This window comes from Oenanthe melanoleuca, chromosome 1A (genome assembly GCF_029582105.1).
Source record: "Oenanthe melanoleuca isolate GR-GAL-2019-014 chromosome 1A, OMel1.0, whole genome shotgun sequence".
Lineage (NCBI taxonomy): Eukaryota > Metazoa > Chordata > Aves > Passeriformes > Muscicapidae > Oenanthe > Oenanthe melanoleuca.
Genome location: NC_079334.1, coordinates 58266289 through 58281830, shown reverse-complemented (window position 1 = coordinate 58281830; position 15542 = coordinate 58266289). Strand labels below are relative to the sequence as shown.

At 37.4% G+C, this 15542-nt stretch overlaps 1 protein-coding gene across 3 annotated transcripts in view; it reads right to left on the bottom strand.

Annotated features, from left to right (window-relative positions):
• The window catches only part of PTPN12 (protein tyrosine phosphatase non-receptor type 12), a 69760-nt gene that overhangs the window by 36432 nt on the left and 17786 nt on the right, over positions 1-15542 (bottom strand). For all 3 annotated transcript variants that reach the window (XM_056507430.1, XM_056507420.1, XM_056507412.1), the window contains exon 2: positions 1478-1586. In XM_056507430.1, coding sequence (XP_056363405.1) covers positions 1478-1586 — 109 coding nt within the window. The remainder of the gene's footprint in view (positions 1-1477; positions 1587-15542) is intronic.

The following is a 15542-nucleotide window of genomic DNA, read 5'->3' as shown; positions in this document are numbered from 1 at the left end:
GTTACAGAGTTTAAGGTCTGGAATAGATTTCTCCCCAAAAATTCCACTGCAGTTCTCAGCTTCTGAAGATTAAGTGCTTGGATATTATCATGTAACTTAAAGACTCAGTTCACAATAACTAATTGGTTCTTCAGGTGACCAGGGTTGCATTTTACTTCCATTTAAGATGGCTTAGTAAACTGTAATGGGAACATGCAACTTTTACTCTGAAGCCAGGGTTAAGTTACTGATCTCTCTGGTAGCAGTAACAATTTCTGATAAATACAGCACTAATTTCTGATTAAGTTACAAATGTACATTATTTCCTGAATTTACAAGAGATAGACAAGAATACTTTGCCTTTCTCCTGCTTCTCATTGTAAGCTTGTCTCCCATCACTTCATTGCTGGAGACTTTGGATGTTTGAGACATTCACTTAAACTGAAAACACATCTTCAGTTTTCCTCTATGTCAGCTTTGAAGTTTGCTCATTTCCCCACTGTGAGCTTTGTTCTCTTCCAGATGCCAGTGACTCAGGTTTTATTTCCATGCAGATGACAGATGAGCTCATCTACTGCTGTAGCTGCAGCCATGCACTGCTGCAGTGCTACTGTCTCACAAATTCAGCCTGGCTGCTACCAAGACCAATCTACCAAAACACCAGGACACTGTTAACAAGATGACAATAACGACTTCCTCTCTCTTTTTCACTTTACCTATTAAACACTTCCTCCCAATTAATAAGCAGAATAAAATGTACCTGTTGCTGACTTTCTGGGACAAGAGAAGTGGCATTTATCAGAATGCCCTTTAATCTCACTGTCAGCTGTACAGATCAAGAAGTACAGTAAGAGCTTCTCTGAAATAAGTGGCCTCAGGAGCTACACAAAGTGAGCATGTAACAGAGAGTCTTGTAATTTCAGATCACTGATCTGTAATATCCATATTTTTGTGGGTTTAAAATCGAAATTGTGCTCTGATTCTTGCTTTCTGTGTCCACACATTAAAAAGAATTTCATTTGGACTCCAGCAAAATAGAAATCAAAGCCAATCCAGCACTGAAAGTTTTTCAACACCATTTGCAGGATACAAACAGGCAAAAAATATCTATTTTACATCAAAATAGATTCCTTAAGCTTCCTCAGAATTTCACCTAGAGTATATGCTGACATTTGTTTGTTTTCTACCATGAATAACATGCTCCTAAGGAAAACATATATTTAAGTATCCAGTAACGTTCTCAACTATTCTGAGCTAAAATGAAACTGCCAGTTCAATACAGCTTCACTTATCTTCAGGTGATACCTCTCCTGGTAAAATATAAGTATATTCAGTCACTTTGCCTTCTAAGTTAGAAATAAAAATTTTAATAATGTAATCTTTTAGTAAATTATCTCCAATTCTGCCTTTCACTAACAACTGAAAAGTAAAATTCAAAATACATGGAGAATAACAAGCCCTTTCCGTTGTCTTCTATTAACATGCAAATCCAACTTACATGGCAATATATCCTTGTATCTATTCTTTTTCACATTTTCTTCTTTTTCTCCAGTGGCTGTTGGGTAGATCTTCTCTGTTCTGTATTTTGTTGATAATCTTCTTAACCTCTGGAATAAAAGATTTATGTTATACTTTCAAGCCTCAAGATAAACATCACAAGGGATCAGTTTCATTGATGAAGATGATCACTTGGAAAAAAAAAAATCTTTCCTTTTATAATATTCACTACAATGAAGTTTAAATATCTAGTTATCCAGTACTTTTAGCACATCAGCAGGTTATACCCAAGTTGATGCCAGTTCTATGCATCATGAGACACAGAACTTTGGAAAAGCCAGTACAGCATGAACTATGCCATATTTTACTTGGACAACACATTGCCCTGTTGTGGAGTAACAACTGCTGTAAGAATACCTGTGGGAAACAGAAACATCTCAGGGTACCTGGAGGAAGAGCACAGCATGGGCTGGCTCAGGAGCAGCTGGTACTTGGCTCTGAGACACAAAGCTTCCAGCACTGACAACTGAACAGAAACCAAAATCTTAAATTTAACTGGTGCCAGCTCCTAACTCCTGCTGAGTTGCAAGCTCAAAGAAACAAAGTCCCTGTCTCTCAGGCAAAAGCTATTTACAATTAAGATGAGTGACAGGAGGTCTGCTGTATTCACAACATCTATTTCAAATCCTAGAAATGTGAGAGAGTCAAAACCTCTAATAGTAAAAACCAGCCCCTTCCTTCCAGTAGGCTAGGAAATAAAAAGAGCAATATAGCTTTTATCATTTCAAATGATTAGGCCGTTGCAACCTTAAAACTGTGGAATAAAAGTTCTCATTGAAAAAAAAAAATGCAAGAGGAGCCAGCAGGGCTTGTTATTTTAAACTGCGTAGACACTCAGATTTAAAAAGGAACACCAAAGAACTAAGAAATTTAACTCAGGTGGCTGCAAACCCAGCCATTCTATCAACACTGACATGGTGTTGGTGCATCAGACTACCAAGAGGAAGACTGAAAGCAGTTTCAAACAAGTTGAATATCTCCAGGGGAGGGGTGCTCCGCACAGGCAGAAGGACAGACGTTCTTCATGTGTCCCTCCCTCTATATTCAACTAATCATTGTACACTTGAAAACTCAAAACATTCATGATTTGTGTTCATTCGGGGAAGGGGGACAATGGGAGAGGTGTTTTACCAGTTAAAAATGTAAATCTTGTCACTGACTATGCAACAACATACAGGCAGAAAGGAATCAAAGACGATGATATATTTGGAAAGCAGTTTTAGCAGCTTTAGAAGAATTCAAGAAGAAAACACTTGGGAGACTCACTGCACACTTTAATTTAAAAATGTTTTGGCAACTCAAGCCCTCTAATATTTCCTCCTAATTTATTACGCAATTATGCAATTTATTATGCAATTAATTATGCATATTAGATCCAAAACTGTCCTAGCCCCACCCTCAACCTTAAGAATAAAATGACATAAAACTTAGCATCTCTCTTACATAGAGAACAACATTTTCAAGAAATTTATATGGATATAGCAAAAATAAAAATCAGATTACCTACACAAATATGGATAAAATCTATCATTAATTTAATTGGATAATACACATCTAATAAAGTAGAAAAATGACATTTGCAGAGCAAAAATCAATGGCGGGGTAAAAAAAAAAAAGCAAATCAAGAAGCATCAGTTTTCAATTTTTTCTTCTCCAAGGACTTAATCAGATTCAATTTCTGAACACTAGAAAGAGAAACAGAACTAGCCTGCAACTATTTTTTTTCCTTAAAATTCATTTTCTTGAGAAATCTGTAATATTAATCAATGAACAGTAAACATCTGGAGGTGTGGTAGTGTCAGACCACACAGTGATCAAGCTGCTAAATATTTAACCTGAAAGCACTGCAAGAGTGAGGAACAGGAAGATTCAATTTTTAAAAAAATACAAATGGTTCCTGGAAGCCCCCATGTAGACTACATTCATCTTTGCAACACTAAAAACAAATTCATAGCATAACCTGAACACACAGCAGGCAGAGAAAACTGGTTTGTCACACAGCACAAAGAATACCACTGCATGTAGGAGACACTGTCCTACATAACACTGACCTTTCCTAAGTCAAAAAATAGCACCTATGCTAAGATTTAACACATCCAGGAGTCTAGAAAAAGCCAAATGAATGCACATAATCTGGCTAAATCAGCTATGAACTGGAAGGCTGAAATATAACTTGAAATAGGCTATAAACCTCCAATTAAGAGGAGAAGGAAAAAGCAAAGATGAACAATGATACTTTCCAAGCACACTCATTAATACAATTTTGTGTATTGTTCTAACATGGTTGTGAGTCTTAAATGGTTTTTCCCTCCATCTTACTGATTTTCATAGGGCAAAATGTCATGACTGCTTAACATAAGCTTAGAGAACACCTACCTCTACAAGCCATGACTAGAAGCAAAAGTTATTTTACATGAGAAAGAACACACTCAAGGAAGTCAGGTTAGCTACCAACAAGTAGGAAGACAATCTTTTTTTGTGGAAGCCTATTTTAAAGGCAAGAAAAAACTTTCACCAATACAATTTGCACGAATTGCAAGCCAAAAAAAGCTTGAATGACTAATATCAGCTTTTATTTTCTAGAAAACAATGCTGTGAGAATCCAGCACAACCTTCTTCCCTACATGATTCAATCTCCCCTGCTCTACAGTCTGCTAAACAGACCAGAAAGTAGGATTAGCTTAGCCCAGCTCCAAGGCAAAATGTGGAAATGAAATACAGGTTGATTTTAGCACACATCTATTCCTAAAATACTTCAGGATCCACACTTTTAATGCATGTTTGCCAGTTGCTCTGTGACATGGGAAACAGAAGATACCTAAGTACTGAGAGCAATCAAAACAAGTAAGGAGCACTCTTTACAATTTATAGTAATATCTGCTACATAGAATAATAACTATTTCATGCTTTGGAAGAGGAAGAATTGACTAAAGAGTAAGGAAAGAATTTTTAAAATGAGCTTTCAACAGAGTACTACAGGAATGGAAAAGTGCCAGACTCAGCAGAGGATTCTGCCCTACATGCAATAGGAAATTCCTGCAGATGACTATTGCAGCGTGTGCTCACAGCCTGCTGTGGGATGCAAGGGATCCAGTGCTTCCTAGGTTACAGCCCAGAGTGACCAGGAGGAGAATGTACTCAGCAGCAGAATGGGGGTAATGACAGGGCAGAGGAGAAAAGAATGCTGTTCAGACTACACTAAGCTGACAAGACAGCCCGCAAGATCTGTCTCAGCCTTGTTTCAAGCAAATTCTTAATAAACTGTCTAGAGTACAAAGCAGCATCCATTTGGGTTAAGTCAGTGAACTGCCCAAATGCTTCCCTGAAGGTACTGGGGTGCCAGGAAAAGGGCCATGGGAGCTGCAGCCTGGTGCCCCTGCAGATAACACCAGGCACTTCCGTGACACTCGCCTGCTCACCGGGACTGCTCGGAAATCTTTACTGCTATGTTCTCTTGAGAACAAACAAAATGGTCAAAGAGTAAGCATGATGAACCATAAATATACACTCTAAGAACTACATTCACAAGGCCTTCAGTTTCAGTCATTAGAAAAGCTCAATTTTAATTCTGCTTATTCATTGTGTGACAGAAGTGGTTTGTGGGGTGGTGGCAAACACCACATGTGACAGTGGGGAGATGAGTCTTTGAAACAATTAAAGTTTCAGAAACATACTTCCAACTTCCACAGTGGTTTTACAATCTGTACTACAAATCTACTTCAGAGTTTTCGTAAAAAGACAAACCAGCTTTTCAAACTTGTGTAATCCTACCATATTAAGAAGAACTTTGTCCAATCAGTTCAGAAAATAGAGAGCTTTGACTTTCATTGTCAGTTTATTTATTTATTTAACACTTTAGGAGGCCTTTAAAGACACAATGCCTAATATCATAGAAGTGCTGTTTGTGGATTAAAGAAAGCATTGATATATCCTACTGAAATTTAAAGAACTCACTTCAAAAGCATAAACCTTATTTAAGATACAAAAGTTCCTTTGACTCCTTTCCAGGCTTCTTTTCAAGGAGAACAAGACAAATATTTCACCTGAGTTTCTGTTATCTCAAGTCCTCAAACTGCTTCCTACGCCTTTTCTGACATCTCTAACTGACAGAACAAGCAATAATACAACAGAGATATTCTCTTGACTCCTCCTGACCATTCCTGAGGAGCAGGACACACGAGTCAGATGCCAGCTGCTACAGTATTCCGTGACACCCACTTGCCATGTGACAATAGGCCATAGAACCAGGCTCAGGAAGCTCTACATGGCCAGCTCTGGTAGTGGTCTCTTGATGTTGTTCCAATCACACAGGAACATATTTTGTTCTGCAAAATTTACCAAAGTGCATTATGAAATAGTCAAAGAAACAAGCAATTAAAGAAAAGCTTCCATAAAAGTTACCTTAAAAATCAGAACATAAAAGAAGAGCTAGGAAACACTTTTAAAATGTTGTATTAATGCACTCACTCATTTAATGAAATAAGACACCTATTTCTATCATAAGGTGGACATTGCATTTTTCTTACTAACAGGAAGGGAAGAAAAAAACCAAGAATTATGTGCAACTCTGGTCTCACTCAAATAATTTAGATAAAACTTACTAGGGAAGAATACATCCTCTAGTACTTATACAGCGAGAAAAATGTACCTGTATGGAGCAATGTGAACCAAATTACCACAAAAATTTCAAAATTACTATCTTCTGGTTATCTGTAGTCAGATAACACAGGTTTCAGGTTCTGTACCTATGAATGAAGAAATGGCAGAGATGCCTTTGGCAACACATAGCTCAACACAGACTTTGGTATCAGTGCTCAAATGGGGCTCTGACTTCCTAAAACTTTGGTTTCCCAGAAGTATTTCAACTTCAAGGCCTTGCAAATTCAACTGGAGTTTTTCTATACCACTTTCTCATCACTGAGGTCTCTGGGAAACACCAAGACTAGCTAATGGTAGCAAACTCAGGTGGAGAATGGACTATTCAGGAGTACATGTGTCGCTTCAGGTTGCAAGTGCAAGGAATAAATGAACACAGTGAACACCACTTTGTCTTAGGAGTTTTTCTAAAATAGCATACACTTGTGACCCATGTCAATATTTCTCCCTTGATTCCTGTCAGCTTTCAAACAGCAATTGTTTGCAAGAATTACTAGCCATCATGAAGGAGGGAAAAAGCCTTCCCAAACAGTAGCCAAACAAACAATGAAAGGAGAATGAGGAGAATGATTCTGTTCCATAAAAAATTTAATTAATTAATTAATTAAATTGTATCTCAACATTCATAGATGGCTTTGGCTGCAAAAAAAACAGGCTAGCAGTCTGCACTGGACCTACCTCTCTGAAACAAAGCCCTAAAAGGAGATTGTAGGAACTGATGGAGGAGTTTTCATTGCCTTGACATTCTCTTCTGGCAATACCTACTAACCCTGGAGCTCTAGGTGCTCCAAGGGAATCTCTGCTGAAGTGATTAACAGACAAGCCTGGTAAGTACACTCTCTTGGGAGCTCTGTCTTCAGCATTTCATAGCAGGACAATGATGAGTCAAACAAACCCCACTGCATTCCAGGAAGCTTGTGGGAACCACATAGAAGAAAAATCCTTCCAAAATTACCCAGACCACTGAAAACAGCATTATTTCAGTATTAGATTGTATGGTGTGTTCTGTATAGGAGTTGGGACTTCAATGATCCTTGTGGATTCCTTCTAACTCAGAACATTTTATGATTTTACATCATATTAACTCTCTGGTATTTTCTCAGGAAAGAGCTGAATTCATGTTACTGTGCTAATTGGTGATTTCTGTCCCATAAAGAAGTATCAGACAGTGACGACAGTGCTGGTAGATCCTCATGTAGAGAAGGCAAAATGATAATACTGCTAGAAGCCTGTTAACAGGTACATCCTACTTTCTTCAGTATCACATTAAAACTAGAATCAGGTAAAAAAGTAAGCAGCTTACTCTACAGAATTAGGTACTGTCAGAGCAAACCAACATTTCTTATCTTTCCAAAACTTTATTTTCTCTAAGAAAAACATTAGAATCAGATACATCTCCCACACTTCTAATAACAAAAAATAGCTTTACACAGACACTATGAAAACGTGGGCTGACTGCTTCAAAAGTCTCCTTTATGTCCAGCATTATAGTTAAACCACACACCTACTGCCAGTTTTACAAGGTTGGAGAAGACTAAGTAGATCTGTAGTTTGGTGACAAGGAAATAATCGAGCAAAGCAGAACATTAAATTACTAAAGCATAATCTGGTTTTAGCTAGCAGGTTACTAATGTGTGTTCTGAGATATTTTAAAAAGTCTTGCAGCACACTGATTAAGAATTGGGATTATAACTTCCCATCTCTGAACCATACTGTTTCCTCAGCACACTCACATTATTGCAGTGACTATTGTAAACACGTTACAAGTGAAAACATGCTGGACAATGAAACAGTAACAGCTCTGTATAGACTATGAGTGAAGAACATGAAAATTTCTATTAGTATGAAAGCACACAAGTAGAAAGTTGACTGCTTTGAACCTGAGTCTAGGAAGCACCTTGATGCAAAAACAGAAAAGGTTAACATTAGCACACACTACAAACAGCAGCCTTCTTAACAGTGTTAGAGCAATTCAGAACAATTATTGATAATTCAAAACAGAAATAGGCCTCGAATTTTTTGCAACAAGATGACTTTCTGTCTTCATAGTATAAACCCAAACAGCATATGGAAGCAAAGCAGTTAAAGAAATAAAACTCAAAGTTTAAAATCATGATTTCCAAGTTACTGGATTCATTATTTTCCTCTTATTCCTTCAGTATTAGGCTTTATGCATGCTGACAGCACAGGTAAATTAAAAGCATCACATTTAATCTTGTTTTAAAACAAAAGAATGGTTATAGGTCTAGATAAATGCCTTTTCAAGAACCACTATGAGTTACCAAGGAGAGGTGATCACACTACAGTGCACTCCATCTTGACAGTCTATCCCAGACTCTGCCTTTGAAGTAAATCAAATTTTAGCATCCTGGATGTGACACTAACACTGTCAGTGCAACACTTAGACCATGTCCTTCACTCAAAACAGAGATGAAGCAGATGCTTGTCCTGCTCTCCATTACACACACCAGATTTACTTCCAAATCCAACAGCTTCTGAGGTAAAAGCAGTAGATACCAAAGTAACAATGTCCCAGGACTAACCCTTGCAAACCTAGAAGAAAGTATGCAAAAATCAGTTGAGAGTTTTTTCACAAAGAAACACCCCAACACAAGAGGTTTTTATTTCAGGTCAATCAGGCAGCTGAAGGGAACACAAGTCGTTTTTTTCATGGCCACAGGAGGGGCTAGACCAGTCACTGTTTGTGACAGCTTTGTGGCTCTTCAGCTTCAGTGCTTGTGTCTCAACCAACATAACATCCTGAAACACTCAAAAGCACCCTGTGATCAGCATTCACAGGAAAACCTGCACAGCAAATACACGTGAGGTACAATTCAGATCAACAAACAGCATGAGGATCTAAATAACCACTAGCCTCTATCCTTGAAGATTGAGATTTTTAACCATATCAATTCTTCCTGAAATTTCATCATCTATCACACCTATTACTCCCCACAGTAAGTCCCTTGCCTGTTACTTCACAATATGTGGCATGAAGCACTGAGATCCATGGAGAATGTATCTTGCTTTTGTTTCTGCTCAGCACGAAAGAAAAGGGGGGAACCAACCCAAATTCTCCTCCCTCTTCCTTCACAAGATGCAAAACCCTTCCTCTTTTCCCACGCCTTGGAACACATTTCCTTGAGGTCAGTGTTTGTTTTCCAAGCAATTCATACAAGGTAGAAAAAAAAAAAAAAAAAGTACCATGACTGAAACAGGAAACACTGAGCTTTCACTCCAACAGAAGTAAACTAGAATTTCCAACCTGCTAGTCCCCCACTACCAAGCTGCCATAAATAAAGGCACAGGAGAATAGTCTTGGAGTTTTATTTAAGCCTTTTAAAAAATGTGCACACACTCACACACACTCCCTCAAGAAAGGTCTGACAGAGCTGTTATGTCCTGCCTTCCCAAAAGGGTTTTAACAGCCATGTCTTGCCAAGACTTTCACTGAGAATGACTTTTAAGCTGAAAAGCTGGAGTCTAACAACTGCTCTGGGTAAAAAGCAGAGCTGTTGGTGCAGTCAAGAAACACTGTAATTGCGATTTAAGTTTTGAGTCCAAATTACCTTACTGAAACATCTCTAAAGCTCAGAGGTGCTGTTCCTTTCAGTGACATCCTTTGGCACACAGTCAAATTGCTATTCAATGACACATGTTTAGTGCTTAATGTACAATTCCAAATAAAAAAATGCCAATTTTGTCTTTTACCAGAAGTCTTAACCTTTTTTTTCTTTTTAAAGCAAGGTTGGACATTGTATTGACCACAGTATCTTTAGAGACTTTCAGCAGTTTAGAACCCCCACTATTCAGTAGGTAAAACTAGGATATTGATAATATAGTTATGCCAGTTCATGATTGGCAAGTAAAACCCTAATAAATAAAAATAAGGAAACTTCTGACAAACACTGAATCAATACTTCCATGCAGCGACTCATATACAGGGAATATATAAGGGATTGCAAAATAAAAGATAAGATAGCAAACAGAAAATACATTTCTACTATCTGGAGAAAAGGCACAACTATTTTCACCCTTTCTTTGAGGCTGTGTTTGGAAGCCAAGGAATGTGCTAGTTATAAAGAGGCCATTTATGATAGAGTTCAATAGCATTTTAAGAGCTAGAAAGAAGTAGCCTCATTAAAGTCACAAACTTGTACTAAGATTTCAACTGCAATAACCCTAGCTAATAACTAGCACAATATTTACAGAGAGACAAAGGAATTTTGTCTCACATTTATATCTGCAGTACCTATTTTTGCCTAACAAACTTGTCCCCAACCATCCAGAAGCACACACCTTCTACACAATCTAGGTTTCAAAAAGAGACAGGACAAGGAATCCAAAGGCCAACAAAATTCTCATAATTCTGGCAGAAAGAAGTATAAAGCAACTACTGAAATGAAACCAAAGCAGTAATGGCTAGTACAGAAACAATACATTCAGACATCCAGTTATTTCCATGCATGACTTTAGATTGTCTCCATTAAAGTTCTTGTTTTAATGGCTGAACATTCAAGTATAACTGCTAAACGTTCAAATGCTTGAACAATATGAACTCTGCCATTTAATTTGTTTCTGCTGGATTCAAGAAAACGTCCTTAAATTTTCTCCATTCATCCTATATTGTATGCAATTGTCTCCCACAAAAGGAACAGAGGCATCTACACAGTATTACCATTAAGAGTATATATCATAGTATTAATATAGCATTACCACTCAAGGAGAAAGTTTCTCACTTACCTCATATTTTCTTCAATAAGCACTTCAAGAAAAGGGAAGGGTTGTGGTGCTTCCCCAGCATAACCATTTATTGTTTGACATACCATTAACACTTTGAATTCCATAATATTCCATACCTTAATCCCAGGTATCCTCAGGCCATGCCAATCCAAAAGTGGCTACAAAGGAAACACTTGTCTCTTTGGCAGGCCTTTATCTTGACAAGATACAAAGGAAAGTAAATGAAAACACTATTTTAATCAAAGAGATTGAAGTTTAACCTTTTTAACACCATTAACATTTTTTATGACATTTTTAATTCTGAAGACTCGCAAAAGCTTGTACCTACAGGGTCAAGTAAAAGACATTCGTTGTACATCCTCTTACAATCAGTGCTGAAAACCTATACCACTGTACTCCTCATACTTCTACAATAAAGCCTTTATATAAATTTTATTCTTAATTTTTATATAAATTTTATTTATTACATCAAAACTGCAGTTCAAATTTTCAAATAGTTGTAGGATGCCTTTTTTACATTTATAATGCAATCATTTCTGTTATTTTTATATTTTGAAGAGCAAAGCAAAAATTGCCTCATATGAAGTATATGCTCAATCACCTAAAGGTTTTCAAGTACTTCACAACTTAAATTTGCTACACAGCTAATATGCAAAATACATTCCTTCTACAGTGCCAAATTTCAACAAATAGAAAGGATCCTCAAGTCAACTGGTAGAATGAATCTGGTTAAGACAGGGACCTTGTCAATCAAGCTGCTGATAAATTTAAAATAAACCTCAGCTGCCATTGCTTTAAAAAGATTAATATTTACAATGCAGAACGTACAAGCTGATAGTTTGTTTGGTAAACAATAGCACAGGGGATTTTATCTGATACACAAACAACTTTATTCAACACCTCCGGGTTCTGCATGACAGATTTACTTCCAGGTATTTCAGAAACGCACGGGAACACCTTCAGATCCCACCTCCAGATCTTTATCTATAATTCTCATCTATGTGGAATATGTGACTCCACTTCCTTTCTTGGAAAAGGAAACTGTTCAAATCCGAGCTTCAACTAAGTATTTGATATGGTGCCAATTCAAAAGAAGAGTATGTGAATTTCTACAGGAATTCAGTCGAGACTAGTCTCTTTCGTTTGTTTTTACAAGGAAAAATTAAAAAAAAAAAAAATCATCTGACTGAAGGGATTTCACAAGCAGAGTTTCTCAAAAAAACTTCCCAGACCAAGCAGGCATTTTCCCTTCATGACCTCTCCAGCAAAGCAGTGCACATTAACAAACATTGGATGACAAACCAGAAGACAGTAAGAGATGAAGATGGGAATATAACTTTAATCAAGAGAGCTAACTTTCAGGGTAAAAAAAAAAAAGAATAAATCTCAAAAATGCCAAATAAAGTTGTAGGCTAGAAGTTATAATGAAGGAAACACAAATGCATATCACAAATAACTAAGTGGCAAATCAAGAGTTACAGAAGTCACCAAGGAAAAAAAGACACAGAATAGTTACTGATAACCCATATTCAGTACTTAGTCCAGCATGCCGGTGAACTACAGATAAGAATATAAACTCACAACAGACAACAGGACATAGAAAAAAATTGTTTTTCTTCTTAATTAAGATAACAGGTTAGTTTAAGCTGTGATTTTTCTGTCTTGATGGACCATGTTTTTAATTCGCTTTGTGGTCTGAAATTCGTAAAACTTGAAATTAATGAAATTTTCCTCTTAGGACAGATGCATTCATATCCTATTATTGCTTGCATTGCCTAAATGCACACAAAAAGTGTCAATAACTTTTACATTTGTTTCCTGGTACTTCATATAAAACATTATTTTTTTTATTGCAAGGGTTTTGGTTGTAATAGTCTGGTTTTATTTGGGGATACTTTCAAAGTGACCAAAGAATGCTAGCAAATATTAGCAACTTTCAGGAAAAAAATAACAGACCCTGAACATTTAAGTCTAACACCCTCATCCTAAGCAATGTCAGTCTATATCTTCTATTACTCTTGTACTAATAAAGTGGTCTGAAAGGCTTTTCTTTGATTTTAAGTCCTAATTTAAGTTCCTTGAAATTGTTTCATTCTAACCACATTTACAAAGTTACCAGATAGTCAACAAATCCAAACCCAGTACATTATTGTTTAATGAGTACTAGTGCAGAATAGTTTAAACACTTGAGAGATCAAACACTAATCTGCAGCAATACTTAAGCATGGCATCTCCTGCTGTCAAGCTTTAGGCTGTGTTTATTTTCTCTGATAAAGAAATGTGGATTTTATTACTTCAGAAACAAAATGTCTATTTTTGTCTTTAATGAAATACTAACATTTTGATGAATATTTTCAAAAAGTTTGATTTCTAAGCACAGCTCTCTGCTTAGGAACATTCCTGGAACATCTGTGGTTTTGTTAAAGCTTCTCCTGCTACTTGGTTCCCAGTTAAACTAACATGTCCAGGACAAGCTGCAAGGCAGCTATTAGGCAATTATCAGGCTTCAAGTTTCCTAGAAAGAACAGGCACAGAACTGAAGGCAACTTAGAGGCACCATCTGTCTCAGAGGCGAGAAGCTGGAACACCTGCTGAGAGTTGTGGTTGTTCAGCCTGGAGAAGAGAAGGCTCCAAGGATACCTTAGTACAGCCAGCAAGAGATGGAGAGGGACTTTTTCCAAGGACATGTAGCCACAGGACATGGGCAATGGCTTCAAACCGAAAGAGGGTGGGTTTAGCTAAGATATCAAGAAGAAATGCTTTACTATGAGGGTGTGAGACACTGGAACAAGTTGCCCATAAAAGCTGTGGGTGCCCCATCCTTGGAAGTGTTCAGTGCCAGGCTGGGTGGGGTTTTGAGCAAGAAGATGTCCCTGTCCATGGCAGGGCCACTGGAATTAGGTGATCTTTAAGGCCCTTTCCAATCCAAACCACTCAATGATTTTATGATCTGCCTCTTGCTGTGCTCCAGAGGTAACTTACATTCTACACAGGCTGGGAGGACAATTGCCAATGCCTTAACTTGAATCACTTTATTACAAACAAACCAGGCTAACTAGCAGGTGACTTGAAAGAAGAAAAAAAAAAAAACAAAAACAAAAACAACAAAACACAACTACTTTGACTGCATAGACTTCCCTCCTTAAGCTCCAGAAGTTGCACAAAAATTGGCTGGGCTTTTTCTTTTTTTCATTTTTCCTAATAACCCCAAGGACCTAAATGAAAGGAAAATGAGGTAAAAGTTCAGAAGAAAGATGGCCACTAAGCAGCAGTTCTCTTGCCCTGTGTCAGTGGAACCCATCCACTAGATGTCAGTGTCCTCTTGGGCAGAGGAAAACCTTGGCTCCCAATGAAACAGGGCAGCTGGCACCCCTTGATTATCAGGCCAACGGTACAGGAGGAAATTATTATAATGCATCCCTGGGCCACAACAGAAGCAGCCAGTAACAACAGTTGTGGGTAAGAGACACAGAACAAATACAGACACAAAGCTCAGCCAATAGAGTTGAGAACCTCATGACTAAGAACTCTTTCATGAAATATTACTGACATTTTTCAGGATGCTGAACATGGGTGTTAAAAAAACCTGAAAGACAAAGGTATTTCTGTTTCCTACTTCCTGAAATATACCAAAACACCAACCACTGTTTATGGAAAAACAAACAAAAAACCAAACAAAATCAAGCCACAAGAATGGATTCTACCTCTAGTAAGATGTAAGTCTGGCTTAAAGAGGCTTAGACTTAGAAGCAGTACCGTAAATTATTACAGCACAGCGTGAAATCCTCTGTGATAGGCATGAAATACCACACCCTCAATAAAGGGCAGAGCCAAAAGTCAAAGTTCAGGCATATTAAGTGACTGCTGTCAGAAGAAATTAGTAGCTCTTTCTATTCACCTGTACTACATCCAGATATTAAGGCGAAGTTTTGAATAGAATATTTCAATTGGAAGAGACCTAAAATTATCATCTAGTCCAGCTGCCTGACCTCTTCAAGGGTGTCTAAATTTAAGTCTAAAAGGAGAACACTGATATAAAAGGAATCTTAAACTTGACTTCAGGACCAGACTTGGAAACTAATGACACCTCTACAAATCATGTTTGGCTGATGGGCAAGGGCATTCTACAGGGGAAGCAGCATCATGGATTGCAAAGGAAGACAAACAAGGAAAGTGAGAAAAAGCAAGCCAAATGTTTATGTTATATTTTAATGCACCCAGGATTGTATGAAACCTATACAAACATGAAAATTATCACTGTAGTGGCAGCACACATAAGAAACCTCTTGATTCTTGTAGAGGAGACTGGGAAGGATATCAAGTTGAAAAAAAAGAAATTCAATATTTCTGAGAGTGATGAAGTACAGATTTCTTTCTTCTTGAAGATATTGGATCAATTTGCCAGAGAATCTTTCGGTTCCCCAGCAAGAAAAACACCTTGAAGCCAATTTGAACAAGCACAGGACCTGGCTAAAGGCACATCCTGAAGAACCACTTATAGTTCCTGCTTACCTCTGTTATTCCTGCCAGACAGGAAAAGGCTAAAAAAAAATTTGCCACAACTTTTTCTCTTAGAAATAGGCACTTAAAAAAAAAAAAGTAAGAAA